At 45.6% G+C, this 14,497-nt stretch overlaps 1 protein-coding gene across 5 annotated transcripts in view; it reads left to right on the forward strand.

Moving 5' to 3' along the window:
* OSBP2 (oxysterol binding protein 2) overlaps positions 1 to 14,497 on the forward strand; it is a gene marked incomplete at its 5' end in the record, with an annotated part of 154,075 nt that overhangs the window by 40,715 nt on the left and 98,863 nt on the right. The window contains one exon of one of the 5 annotated variants that reach the window (XM_079956598.1): positions 6,986 to 7,117. The exons of 3 other annotated variants lie outside the window; for them this stretch is intronic. Coding sequence is in view for 1 of the 2 variants with exons in the window: in XM_079956596.1 (XP_079812722.1) it covers positions 7,909 to 7,978 (70 nt within the window). Of the gene's footprint in view, positions 1 to 6,985; positions 7,118 to 7,908; positions 7,979 to 14,497 lie in introns of those variants that run through there. One more of the 5 variants, XM_079956596.1, reaches the window with a different exon arrangement.

Raw genomic sequence — 14,497 nt, forward strand, 5'->3', positions numbered from 1 at the left:
TACCTTTACTTTATGCCGTGCCACTTCTGAACCTCCACAAAGCAAAATACGGTCATCTGTTTGGGTACACCAAACTAAGGACACCAAACTAAGTAGTGATTTATCACATCGTATAAATCTTCACACAGAATTCTGCACGGAATTCAGTTCCACTTCAGTGTAATAACATACCTACATACATAATTTTATTTAGGAAATGTTCTTGTGTTTTATCTTGTAGTTTTTTCTGTGAACCACCCTGGGATTGTTTGGTGAAGGGCGGTATTTAAATTAAATAAATAACAATAATTTCCACAGTTCAAATCATGCTCAAGGTGACTGACAACATGAAAAACAACAACGTAACTGCAACATAACAAAAGTGATCATAATAAATAAAATATTAAAGGATATACAGCCAAACGGAACAATTTCCACATAAATCACAGCAAGAGTGAAAATAAAGATACAAAAAACCAACAGCAACCCCCCCCCCCAGAACAACACCCCAGCCCAAGAGCATGTAACAACAACTGTACTAGTAGGGGCAATGCACATTAAAAATATATATGGGGGCTTTTGATCCCATTTAGAGCAGGTGTAGAGTATTGAGTGCTTCCCTGTCCTCTTGGCAAATGTAACACTAGTTTATTTTTAAGGAAGGCGGTGATGGCACCCACCCCACAAGCCTCCTTGCTGTAAACTAAAATTAATATTCACAGCCAATGAGAGGAGGTGGGGCGGGGGCAGGGGAGAGAATGAGGCTGCAATAAAAATCCATTTTATTATTTCCCCCGCTGGGCAGTAATGGGAGTACAAACTGCTGACTGAGGCAGCTCCATACTTGAGCGATGTGGCAAGATTTAACTTTTGCCACCCAGGAACAAAGCAGGGCGTGCATGTCGCAAGCTCAGAAAGCAAAATAAAGCAAGACACTGTTTCTGGGAGTGGGGAGAAAAGTGCTCAGTTTGGGGTCCATAGCTCTCTTCCCACACAGGCCTCCCTGCGGTGCTTTTGCAGACCTTACAGTCTCTTGCAATCCATTGCTGCCCTTCTCTTTTTTTCTAAAGCAGAGGAAGATGCCTGATGCTGGATCCAGACCACTTATTCAAGAAACCCAGGGTGGAGAACCGTGGGCTCAGGGGCCAAATGTGGGGCTGCCCTAGGGGGCATAGTCCAGAGACCCCAGCTGGTACAAAACACTGCAGTTACACTGTTGGTGGGTACAAACCAGGCTTCCTCAACCTCAGCCCTCCAGATGCTTTTGGCCTACAACTCCCATGATCCCTAGCTAGCAGGACCAGTGGTCAGGGATGATGGGAATTGTAGTCTCAACACATCTGGAGGGCCGAGGTTGAGGAAGCCTGGTACAGACTATTGCCAGCATAGAATTCAGGTGCTCAAAACTCCCCACTGGCTTGCCCTCGTGCTACTGGGCCAGGTTAAAAGGTGATGCATTAATATACAGGGCCCTTAACAATTTGGGCCCAGGATACCTGAAAGACCTCCTAACTCCTCATATCCCTGCTTGATGGATAAGGTCTTTCTTCCAGGGATCCATTATCAGTGGTCCCCCATGGCAGCTTATATCTGCCAAGAGTTGTGTGTTTAGTAGGTAAAGGTAAAGGTACCCCTGCCCATACGGGGTTTAATGGCTTAATGGTTTAATGGGGTTGTGCGCCCATCTCACTTAAGAGGCCAGGGGCCAGCGCTGTCCGGAGACACTTCCGGGTCACGTGGCCAGCATGACAAAGCTGCATCTGGCGAGCCAGAGCCGCACACGGAAACGCCGTTTACCTTCCCGCCGGTAAGCGGTCCCTATTTATCTACTTGCACCCGGAGGTGCTTTCGAACTGCTAGGTTGGCAGGCGCTGGGACCGAGCAGCGGGAGCGCACCCTGCCGCAGGGATTCGAACCGCCGACCTTTCGATCGGCAAGTCCTAGGTGCTGAGGCTTTAACCCACAGCGCCACCTGCGTCCCTTGTGTGTTTAGTACTGAGGGCCAATTTTCTGGAACTCCCTTGCAGTTGAACTTCTAGTACCTACAGAATCTTTTTTTAAAAAAAATTCCAGCAGGCATTTTAATTAAAGGTTGATTTTATTGTTTTAATTGATTTTGTTTTGTTTTGTTATTGTGTCTCTGTAAACCGCTTAGAGACTATTGTAATTAAGCAGTATATTGCTGTCAACGACTGGTTGAATGCAGAGGGATGGGGGGTGGGGAGGAAACAGCTGGGGAGCCCCCAAGGGAAGAAGGCCAGAAGATTTGTGGTGAGATGACAACTACGAGTGATCTGAGGGAGAAGACTGGGACGAGGAGTGTCAGAAGCTGAGGAGGTAACAGGATTTAGTGAGCAGAGAAAGTCTGTGGCAAAGAGCAGCCCAGAATCAGAAGCAGGAGACCCCACCCCCATCCATCTCCCCTCCCTCCACCCCCTCTCTCTTTCCCCCCCTTTTTTTTTCTCCCCCCCCTAATGCCTCAACAAATGAAATGGATTTGTAAAAATGTTAAATGGGGGGAAAAATATATGAGGCATTACACTTACACTGTAAAACAAGAAAACCTTTAGTAAAATATTTAATAAAAAATAAAAAAAGAAGCAGGAGAGGAGGAACTCCCAAGAGGTAGAGATGAGCCTGCCTGGTGAAGCATCACGGGTGTCTCTCAGAACCAGGACAGGTGTGAAAAGGGCAGAGAAAAAGTTAGCTTCACGCAGATGCAGTCTCTGATTGCTTGTGGAAAACCCTAGAGAGGGAAGAGACTTGGGCAACTGCTGGGAGACAGTCTCAGCAAGTGCTTCATGGGGGCAAGACCTGCTTTGAGATCAGTTGTTGTGCTCATGAGGCCTAACACTCTTGTTCAGAGATGATACACTCCTATTTTTACTAATAAAGAGTTAACTCCCATTTGCTCAGTGTGATTTAGTGCTGGCTCACTTCTGTCAATTGCTTAAATAGATTTCCAGCCTTTCTTGGTGATGCCATTGGGGATCAAACCTGCGACCTTCTGCATGCAAAGTGGGTGCTCCACCACCTGAACGATGGATGTTTCCTGTTGCCTCCCCCCATTATTCCTCATTGCCAGCCCTTCTGTGCACTCTCCTAGGCTCAGCTCCACTGCCTCCTTTCCATCCGTGACTTGCCCCGCCGAGGCCATGGCTTCAGTATAATTACTTTGAAATATATCACTTGCAGATTGCAGCTTTAGGCATCTGGAGTGCCCGTTTGCATACTTTATTTGTCTCATCAGTGTAGCAGCCCGTCAAAGGGCTTGCTGCAATTTGTCCTGGTGGCACTCCTGAGTGTATTTAAAATGTGGCGGGGAACATAGAGAGAATGTTCCATGCATCATTGTCCCTTAATCAAGAGCCCATTGCTAATGGAGATGGAGAAAACTCAGGATTGCTTGCTGAGAGATGGCAGCAGAAAAGATGTTAACCAAACAGTCTCTCAGCTGTGGGGAGACTCCCTGCTGTGGATGCTCTTTTTATACCTTCAGGAGAGCAGGGATGATCCCTGCTGGATCAGGCCAGTGGCGCAACTAGTCCAACATCTTGTTCTCACAGTGGCCAACCAGATGCATGTGGGAAACTCGCAAAAAGGACCTGAGCTCAAGAGTTCTCTCTCCTCCAGTGGCTTCCAGCAACTGGTATTCAGAAGCATTAATGCCTCCAGTTGTGGAGCCAAAGCAGAGCCATCATAGCTGGTAGCCATTGATAGCTTTCTCATTCATGTATTTGGCCGGTCCTTTTTTTAAAACCATCCGAGTTGGTGGCTGTCACTGCCCTCCTGGGGAAGCAATTTGCACAGTTTATCTCTGCTTCCTTGGATGTCCATGGCCTCTAGTGTTATGAGAGAGGGAGGGAAGCTTTTCTCTATCCATTTCCTCCGTGATAGGCATTATTTTAGGGACGCGGGTGGCGCTGTGGGTTAAACCACAGAGCCTAGGATTTGCCGATCAGAAGGTCGGCAGTTCGAATCCCCGCGACGGGGTGAGCTCCCGTTGTTTGGTCCCTGCTCCTGCTAACCTAGCAGTTCGAAAGCATGTCAAAGTGCAAGTAGAAAAATAGGTACCGCTCCGGCGGGAAGGTAAACGGCGTTTCCATGCGCTGCTCTGGTGCGCCAGAAGCGGCTTAGTCATGCTGGCCACATGACCCGGAAGCTGTATGCTGGCTCCCTCGGCCAATAAAGAGAAGAGCGCCGTAACCCCAAAGTCAGCCACGACTGGACCTAATGGTCAGGGGTCCCTTTACCTTTACCTTTAGGCATTATTTTATAAGCTTCTATCATCATGTCTGCTCTTCCTCAGTTTACTTGTTGGAGTTGCTCAGTCTTCCAACCAGAGGATATATTTTCAAAGGCAGGTTAGGATAAAGAGTGAGGAAGTTGCCCTTTAGTTAGATTGGTGAGATGAAAGAATGTTTAGTGAAGGAAGTAGAAAGGAACCGCGGAAGAGTGTGGTTAAATTGTGTTCAGCTGTGTTAAGTTCACCTGATGGAGTTCTTTGTGGAGCTTTCATGATTCTACCCTCTCAATCGTCTTTATTTCTTTAAAATGAAAAGCTAGGTCATTCATGGCTCCGCAACACAACTTTTTTTGTGCTGAAGTGGACTTGGGTTTTTTGTTTGTTTTTTTAGTAACCAACCTTCCCCAAATAAGGAGGATGCCCCAATTTTAGCAGTATAGAAAGCCTTAATTGGATTTTATAATTAATGATAAATTCCTATAATTTAAATGTAATTCCTCCCAATAAGGTTGAAGTCTGTGCCACAGCAAAAAAAACCAAATGATTAATCTATTGAGAGAACCCCCAAATGTAGAAAATAATTTGGGGGAGGGCTCGTGAAATCAATTACGAAAAGAGAGAATAGTTCATTAACTTTTGCTTCTGCTGCTGAATGAGCAACTGGACACGCTCTGAGCTTTCCTGGTGGTTGCCATGGTTGTACAAAACCAATTAATTTCATCACGTTGGTAAAATTCCAGGTTGAACTTGTACCAGCAGGTGCAGCAGGTATGGGCGTGACACTCTTTTCCCCTGTTCCACATGAGAAGTCATTTTTTAATATTTTATTTAGAGCATTTGTAACCTGCTCTTAAGCAAAAAAGACTCCCAGAGTGGCTTACAACAAATGATCAAACAAAGCAATACAATCCCTTCTTGCCCGCAGGCTTACCATCTAAATAAAACCCCACACCATACAAGGAGAAGGGATGGGGAGGGGAAGAGAAACACAAGACCAGTTCTTAAACAATTGTTCTTCTAATGATCAGCTTGCATAGTTCAGAGGTAAAGGTAAAGGAATCCCTGACTGTTAGGTCCAGTCGCGGACGGCTCTGTGGTTGGCCCACTCATCTCACTTTACTGGCCAAGGGAGCTGGTGTTTGTCCGCAGACAGTTTTTCCGGGTCATGTGGCCAGCATGACTAAGCTGCTTCTGGTGAACCAGAGCAGCACACGGAAATGCCGTTTACCTTCCCGCTGGAGCGGTACCTATTTATCTACTAGCACTTTGATGTGCTTTCAAACCGCTAGGTTGGCAGGAGGTGAGACAGAGCAACTGTTTTGTATCTCTTATTATATTGCATATGCTTAAATTGTTTTTAATTCTGAATTTTTAATTGTTGCAACACGCCCTGGGACTTGCTGGTGAAGAGCAGGTAATTACTTAAATTAATAATAATAATTGCAGCCTTATGGGAAGCAAATAACCATATATTTACAGTTACATATATTTTCAAAAATCTAAGAAATCACAAATTTTAAAAACAAAAAATATAAAAACTGTTAAAAACGACAGTGGCATGGACATAAAATCAATTCACATCAAAGGCAGATATCAACAGGGATAAAGATTTTAGCAGGTTTGTTGAAAGAAGAATGCATTTAGCAGGTACCAAAAACCTAATAGAGAAGACACCTGTCTGTTATGCAGTGGGAGGGAGTTCCAAAGGATTTAATTGCTACCACATTAAAGTTCTGATTCTGACATCATACACAACAGACTTTGGACAGCACCTGTGGGATGACCTCTCCTGCAGAACACTGTGATTGGTTGAGTATGTCAATCATGCTTTGGCGAAAAAGTCTTTCAGCCTGTACCTGAGCTGCAACAGAGTCAGTGCCTGGTTTTATTTCTTAGCAAAATGGAAGTAAATTCAGATTCCAATTTATATGCAACCCGAGTCAAGTAGGACAAACCAAGATATCCTTTGGTGCAAATGTTTCGCTGCTTTCCTCCGGCAACTCTCCGTTTTAGAACCGCAAAGGCTACCTTCGGAAGCTCATCTCCAGGTATTTCTTCGATAGGAGTGGATGTTTTCAGCAGACTTGCCCGTCAGTTGAAATGGTCTCACAAAACGCCTTGATATGATGTGTCCAGATGGTAGCTTGTTCTGTTCTGGAAAAAACCACAACAAAACAACAAAACCGTCCCACGGAGGAGGTGGCCAGCCAGCCTCAGCCTGAAAGCTTACATATGAAATGTTGAAGAAGTCCCACTTGCTCTGGTTTCAAGACCTTAGAAAGATCACCAAGTTGAGTTGGTGCTTTTTAAAAACCTCCTTACTTTGTGGACTGTGGGGAAGGGAAGGAAGAAGGGAGTAGCCAGCAGCAGCACGGTGGCTTGATCAGTTTGTCACACCCCAGATTTGCGAAGGGGAGGGCGGCCAGGAAGGGAGAATTGGGAGTGGGTGGGGCCGCCCAGCACCCGGCAGAACACATGACTGCCCAATAAGTCTCCTCTCCTTCTCCTTGAGTGTGTGCGGGTGGTTTTTTGGGAGACCCATCCATCTGGCGGCTGTCCATGGTGCTGATCAGATCGCTGCCCTAGGCAGCCTCGGCGGCGACGGCAGCGGCAGCAGCAGCAGCAGCTGCGACTCCTCTCCTGGGTGGAGATTGATGAGAGCTCCTTGCGGATCCTCATCCGGAGATTTCACTTGCCAGTATTTATTTGCTTTCGCCTGCCTTTCTCGGCAGGGGAGGGGCTGAAGACGGATGGACTGAGGTGGGAAAGGAAACATACCAGAGTGGAAGACCACTGTAAGCCCCACAAGCGCACCCCACCCCACCCCACGGCAGGTTTCAGGAAGACTTGTCCTTTGTCTCTCTAGCTGCTGCGAGGGGAAGACTTGGCTGGGTGAGTAAGGGAGGGGTTGGGGAGATCGGGGAGTGTAGCGTCTCCAACCCCCACCCCCTATTGCTGGAGTGGCAAAGCAGAGCAAAAGGGGAGTGGGGTCTTTCCTCTCCTCCTGTTTCTCTCTCGCACGCAGCTCCACTCCTTACCCCGTTCTCCCGCTGTATGGAAATGGCACCTCAGGGTGGAGCAGCTGTCCAGGCTGAGAACTGGGGAAGAGATGGAGGTATAAAATGGAGGGGGGGAGGAGTTTGAACTGCTTGGCTTTCATGAGCACTGTGGGTGAACCCACTTTCTGGAGAGGAACAGCAGCCCCCTACCCTAATATTTTTAGGTGAACCCTCCCATCTATTGCTTCTAACATGAAAATATACAAAGTGGAAAGTGGGGGTGGGTGGGTGGAGAAAGGAAATCCAGTGGTTTGGGGGATTATTATTATTATTATTTTGCAACTCTTAAGGATTCTTGTGAAAAAGCTGTAGCTGAGCAGGGCATCTCTCTCCGATCTCTCAGGTTGGGGGTGGCGGAAGAGTAAGGCGCCCAAGTCCTGGGAGGAGGGGGCTGATTCATGAGAGATGCTCCATTTCCTGGCCAGGACCCCTGCTCTTTTTCTCACCCCCCCCCTTCCGTAGAGGCGATCTCTGCTTCTTCTCTCCCCCCCCCTTTGCCTGGGCAGTGCCTCTCTGAGTAAGCACTTGGTTCCCAGTCTCTCGGCGAAGCTGGACTGCACAAGAAGCCTTGGTTCCCCCTCCCCCCCTAAGCCTCCCCTCTCCTGCCAGCTCTCCATGGGGGAAATGTGCCTTAACCTTATGGGTCACCTCTGCTTGCGGCCCCATCAGAGTGAGGTCTCCGTCACGTGGCAAGGTCAGAGAAGCATAGGAGCAAAGCTGGGGAGGGGAGGGGTGATGGGCTGCCGCGTGGGGGCTGGGGTGGGGGCAAAGGCTGGGGTGCCCAAGCCAAGACTTGCATATCATGCTGGGTTAGGTGGCAGCTTGGAAGCGGGTGGCTGCAGCGAACGCTGGCTCTTTTACAGACAAGGCACTGGGAATTTCGATACTCCCTGCAGTGTGTGGGGGAGAATCACCTGTGTATTGTAACTTCTCGCTTCCAAAAAGCTGTCCTCTTGTTTTAGATCAGGTTGCTTTAAGCAAAAACAGAAACCCTCCGTGAATTTGTACGGCTCTGGATAAAACCCTGCCGGTTCCTCTGGGAGGGTTGGTGGAGCCCAGTATTGATTGTCTGTTAGTCAAAGAGAGAAGCACTGCAATACTGGCAGGGTACAGTTTTGCTGGTTGGAAGTGCTGTGTCAAAGCAGGGGAGGGGGCAGTTTTCCTAACACAGGCTTGTCCTCCTATAGCAGCGTTTCCCAACCTGTGGGTCATGACCCGCAAGCGGGTGGCAGGCACACGGGGAAGCCAAGGGAGGGGCCTGGCTTCTGACAGTGACACCCACCCTCCCCTGGTCATGCAGCACTTGGACCTGGGTAGCTTCAGGTGAGCCTCCTCTGGTCTGTCCGGAACAGTCAGGCATCACTCGGTCAGCATTGAGCTAAGATTTCAGCCACCCTAGGAATTTGCTTCACTTCCCTGTAGACGTGCAGAGGCTGTAAATCTCTCTCGGTTAATTCAGTGGGGCATTTTACCATAACGTTTTAACAGAAATGCTTAACTGTGTGTAACTGTTACTAAATTAGTAGCAATCAAAGTGAATGATTTAATAAGTTAATAATCATTAAAGGGGACGCTTTAATCACAATCACAATACTGTATTTTCTTTAGCCATGCTTAAAGTTAGCATTTAATTGATAGAAGGTGTGATCCAGCCGGAATATATACACTTTCAGTTCCTATGGGTTCCAGTGGGAGGGTCGCATTACATCTGTTATAGCTTTCCCATTGAAACCAATAGAATGTGCAGCCAGTTTAATTCAGAAGTAGCAGTGAGTTCCATAGGTAAGCATGCTTGGGATAGCAGCCGTAACATGTTTCACTTTGAGTGGATTGTGCCCATATCAGAACATGATTTACTAATTGCAAAAGCTCATCATTAGGAAATAACTGAGCACCCTGGTTTGACAATGTATCCCACTACAAGCTATCTGCTATGAAGAATATACAGATTTCTCTGTAATAACTCACTGTTTTCACTTCTGGGTGAGAAATATACAATCCCTCCTTATAATTGCTCCTTTTTGGTGCATCTTCCCCCACCAACAGATGGGGTTCATACATTGCCTTAAACAAAACTGTGAATAACTTTGTAGGTATAATTCTTTCAACAAATTATGCATCAATAGGGACGTTGAGTAAAGAATTTTATGGGATGCCTCAAGGAATTGTTAACAAAAGAGGCAGAGTTGCAGTTAAAATGCACAAAACTGCTGCAGAAGACCCAACGTCCCAAATTCATATGACAGTAAATTGTCATAGCAAGAAAATTTGGGCTTCTGGGATCACCATACCAAAAAGTTTGGGAACCACCACTATGTAGGACCAAAAATAAAAATAAAAATGGTGATGAGTCAGGCTGGTTGCCACAAATGAGCTTTTCAAGGTAAGATACTAGGCATCTTATTGCCTTTTATTTTTATTTCTTGGATTTATGATTTGATATTGAGGTGGCTGATTTGGAGGCTGAGAATTTAGTAAGAGCAGCAACGCACTTTATTATGTGTGACGTGGTTTTGAAGTAGAGAAATGATGCATCGTGGCTTCGCTGGATTAGTGTAGTCACAGTCTATTCAACTTCCTTAGCAGCCTTTAAAAAGAAAAAGAAAATAAGCTAATCAGATTGTTGTTATTAACTAAACAAACATTATATGGGGAAAATAAGAATGTTGCCATTGAAATATGTGCTGCTTGCTTTGGGAAACTGGACTTTAGATGAGCTACCGCACTAGACCAGTCATTAGAGCATGAGCCTATTAATCTCAGGGTTGTGGGTTCAAGGTCCACATTGGACGAAAGATTGCATTGTGGGGGTTGGACTAGATGATCCTTGTGCTCCCTTCCAACTCTTATGATTCTATGATTTCCATGCAATCCAGACTATTCCAGAGTGTGGGGGTTTGCTTTGTGAGAGCCCCAGTTAACTTATTCACTAGCATTGCACTTCCCTCTATCCCCCTCCACCCTCCGAATCTTCTTTGGCACTTTGTAGAACTTTAGAGGAAACAACTAGTACATTAAGTTTGACCTGGGAGATAAATCCAGTTCTAGTGCTTTGGAATTTGGTGCAAATAGAACCACTTTCAATTTTCCATCTTCTAGAGGAATATCAGGGGAGTGATAAACTCTTGTTGTCAAGAGCTAAGTGCACATGGAAACAAAATGAGTGGCTTGTGAGCTTAATATGCTGCTTCTGAAAACAGAAACGGACCGTCGGAGCAGGTTCTGAACAGCGTGTTTTGCCTGAATGAGATGACTAGTTGATGTGAAATATAGAATTCTTGTGTTGCTTTTGGAGGGCATTGATAGCCAAGGCCCGATTTCACTCGCTTTTCAAGCCCTCTGAAGTCTCTAATTTTCGACGTTGTCGTTATGCATTGATCCACCTGAAGCACGGGTAGCTTTGGGGGATAATGACTGGAGTCTGAGGGCCCGAGTGTGGCGGCATTAAGACTGCTTTCAGTGAACTGCATGTATGAAAATAAAGATTTCTTTGCTAATAGGTGCTTCCTGGCCTTCAGTGAAAACCTTTCATGAATGCGATCCAGTTTTCACAGTCTGAATATTTGCAAGTCTGTAAATATCAGATGAAAATGAGATCGGGAGAGTTCAGGTTTTGAATGTTGTTGTTTTTTTACAATCTTGAATAAGCAGCCTTTCAGAATTAGCACGGTTTCTGAAGTACAAACTTTGCTAATTCTGAAAGGCTGCTTGTTCAAGGTTGTAAAAACGTTTAAAATCTGAATTCTCTAAGATCTTATGTTTTCACCGAGAAGGTGAATGAGTCAAAATTACAGTATCGAGTTGAATGCATAAATGCACGATGGGGCAAGGTTATCAGTGGTTACTAGTCACAATGACTATACTCTGCCTCTGAATACCAATTACTGGAAGCCACAGGAAGGAAGAGTGTTGCTGTTAGGTCAGATCCTGCTTGGGGTTTTCCCATGGACATCTAGTTGGCCACTTTGAGAATGGATTCTGAACTTTGATTGGCCATAGGGCTGTTCTTAAGTTCAAAACATTTTATGAATGGGAATATATATGTAGAAAAAAGGAAATAATCTCGTTAAGAGCAAGTGTTTATATATAGAAACACATCTAAGCAACACCATAACAGTTGGGGGGCTCTTTTTATCATACGTGGGGGATGTGTTCAGTTGCAAACAGATACAGGAGTAAAATTGGAACTGCTGTAGAAAAGATGAGCCATATAATGCCGGATCCTTTGCTACTTCTCCTGAATTATATAAAGAAATTACTTTTAAACTGATGCAGCATTAGCCATGTATGTGATTATAGTCACAAGGATTTGATACGTGAAGTTAAAGGAAAATACTCCCGAGAATGACAGAAAGGGAAAGTGGAGCACGATGGCGTTGTTATGTTTAAATGAGCCAGCTATACAAGAGTGGAGGGAGGAAAATAGCGTTGTTATAGCTTCTTAGAAAATCAGGAATCGTTCCTAAGTCATTGGCAAATTGAAACATTTGCTTGCGCCCGATGGTGTGAACGCTGAAATCTTTGACTTCAAATAACTTGTTCCTTCGGTATGCTATGATCTATGGCTGCTTTCATTATTTCCATTATTCTTTGTAGTAATTCGCTCTGTCTTTTAAAAAAGAAAGATTGCTCTCGGGGCACAGTGAATGCTCCCGCACACACTCACACAAGTCATCTACCCCTCAAAAGAGTGTGTGATGATGACTCCTTCCCCTTCTCTCTCCCTCTCCCTCTCCCTCTCCCTCTCCCTCTCCCTCTCCCTCTCCCTCTCCCTCTCCCTCTCCCTCCCAGTTAGATTAGCAGTTTCAAAGAGCAAGGCATGGGTGGTCGTGGCGGTACCACTTCTGATCAACACCCCCGCCCCACACAAGGCCCACTTCACCAAATCTGGTGCCCTCCAAATGCTTGGGACTACATCAGAGGAAGAGGGCCTTCTTGGTAGTGGCGCCCACCTTGTGGAATGCCCTCCCATCAGATGTTAAGGAGATGAGTAATTATATAACATTTAGGAAACATCTGAAGGCAGCCCTGTATAGGGAAGTTATTTTAGGTTTACTGTTTTATTATGTCTTTATATATGCTGGAAGCCACCCAGAGTGGCTGGGGCAACCAGTCAGATGGGCAGGGTACAAATAAATATCATCATCATCATCATCATCTTCATCTCCCATCAGCCTCAGCTAGCTCAGCTGTGCCTGTTGGGGCTGATGGGGCTGTTAGTTGAGAACATCTGGAGTTCAGGCTTCCAGGCAGCGTTAGAAGACTGGCTTCCATTCTTTAAATGCATTAGTAGCAGGAGGCTGGGAGACAGTTGGGCCCTTGGATGACAAGGGAATCAAAGTTGTGCTAAAGGAGGATACAAACATTACAGAGAAACTCTATGAATTCTTTGCATCTGTCTTCAGAATGGAAGAGAAAAGACTTCTGGACTAGGTGGGCCATTGACCTTATCTGGCTCTTATGTTCTATATAACAGTTCTCATTTCAGCATACCAGTGCAAACTTGGAAATGTACGCTGTTTTCTTTCTATTGTATAATTAGAAGGGGTAGAATCATAGCGTTGGAAGGGACCCTAAGGATCATCTAGGGTCAGAACCCCCTGCAATGCAGAAATATGCAACCTTGGCGTTATCAGCACCACACTCTAAGCCAGGGGTCAGCAAACTTTTTCAGCAGGGGGCCGGTCCACTGTCCCTCAGACCTTGGGGGGGGGGGCGAGACTATATTTTGGAAAAAAAAAAGAATGAATTCCTATGCCCCACAAATAATCCAGAGATGCATTTTAAATAAAAGCACACATTCTACTCATGTAAAAACATAAGCCAGAGATGCATTTTAAATAAAAGGTCACATTCTACTCATGTGAAAACACACCGATTCCCAGCCCATCTGTGGGCCGGATTTAGAAGGTGATTGGGCCGGATCAGGCCCCTGGGCCTTAGTTTGCCTACCCATGTTCTAAGCCCAGGACTGTGGGCTTCTTTTATTGTTGTGGGTCCTTCCTGGCACTCTCCAATTCCTTTATTGGGGGTGGGGGAGAAGCGGGACATAAATAAAATAAGGCTTAAAACACAGACCTTTCAGAACTCAGCATGAGCTCTTTGGCTGGTGCAACAGAATACAGAGGTTTGTGTCCCTGGGTTGTTGGCCAAGGGTGGGGTTGAAGAATGGAACAAAGAGGGTGGGTGGGTGGGAGGCAGCAAGCTGGGAGACAAGGCTGGCAGTCGAACGAGTATTGCACGAGGAAATCGATCTCCCTGCAAGGATCTTGGGTATATTCAGGAGCTAATTATAAAGCTGTCAATATGCACATTTATTATTAATAACAACTAATAAAAGCCCAGCCAGATGGAGCTACAGACTTATTTCAGGCTTTTTCTGATATTAATGGTAGGATCTTCCTATTTCTCATCCCTCAACCCCCATATTTCTGCATGCAGATCTAAATAGAAACAAAAGATAAACTCTGTGTAAAAGATGGTTTCAGCAGCTGATGCAAGAGAATGCAGTAGTTTATATATCCCTGTGATGTTTCAGAATATGCCTGTCTATGGTTGCCCCTGCTCCTGGCTGCATCCGTGTTTCAATCTCTTTAGCCTTTGGTGCAACCTGAGATGTTTCTGCATCGAGTACCGCCTAATCTAATTTAGCTGGCATCCCACCTCCCACAGTCCATTTAAAGATTATAAGGCGGAATAAGTTGATTTCGTTTTCGTATTGCCTAGCAATACTTCTGGCGAATTCACAAGCTCGTCCTCTCCTTTGTGGATTTTCGGTCGGTCTTAATGACTATATTGCCCTACCGTGACTTTGGATGCTTTTCTTAATAAACCAAGATAAGAGAGCTGGTTTGTACATAACTCTAAGCCAAACTATGGTTTATTGGGAACGCAGTAGCAAGAGGGTTCCTGGAAAGGCAATGCTGGCTGCTTCCTGCTTCCTCTGGTCCTTGTATTGGTTCAGCTTAATGTGTTGTCTGAATCTGAGCTTATGGTTTGTCTGGAGCAGAATCTCCTCTCCGGGAGCTCACAAATGCTTGAGCATTGGTCCTAAGCCATAGTTTATGGATGAGACAGCTGAACAACTGGCCATTTTGTTTCTAACCACAGGGACACTGCCTCCTCCTGTTGGCTGTTAAGGGAAGGGTACTTTAACTATTGTTTGGAAAGACGGGACACTCAACAAGCCTTGTAGTCTGTTTGAAGCCACTTA

The sequence above is a fragment of the Podarcis cretensis genome, assembly GCF_951804945.1.
Source record: "Podarcis cretensis genome assembly, chromosome: 16".
In the NCBI taxonomy this organism is placed as follows: Eukaryota; Metazoa; Chordata; class Lepidosauria; order Squamata; family Lacertidae; genus Podarcis; species Podarcis cretensis.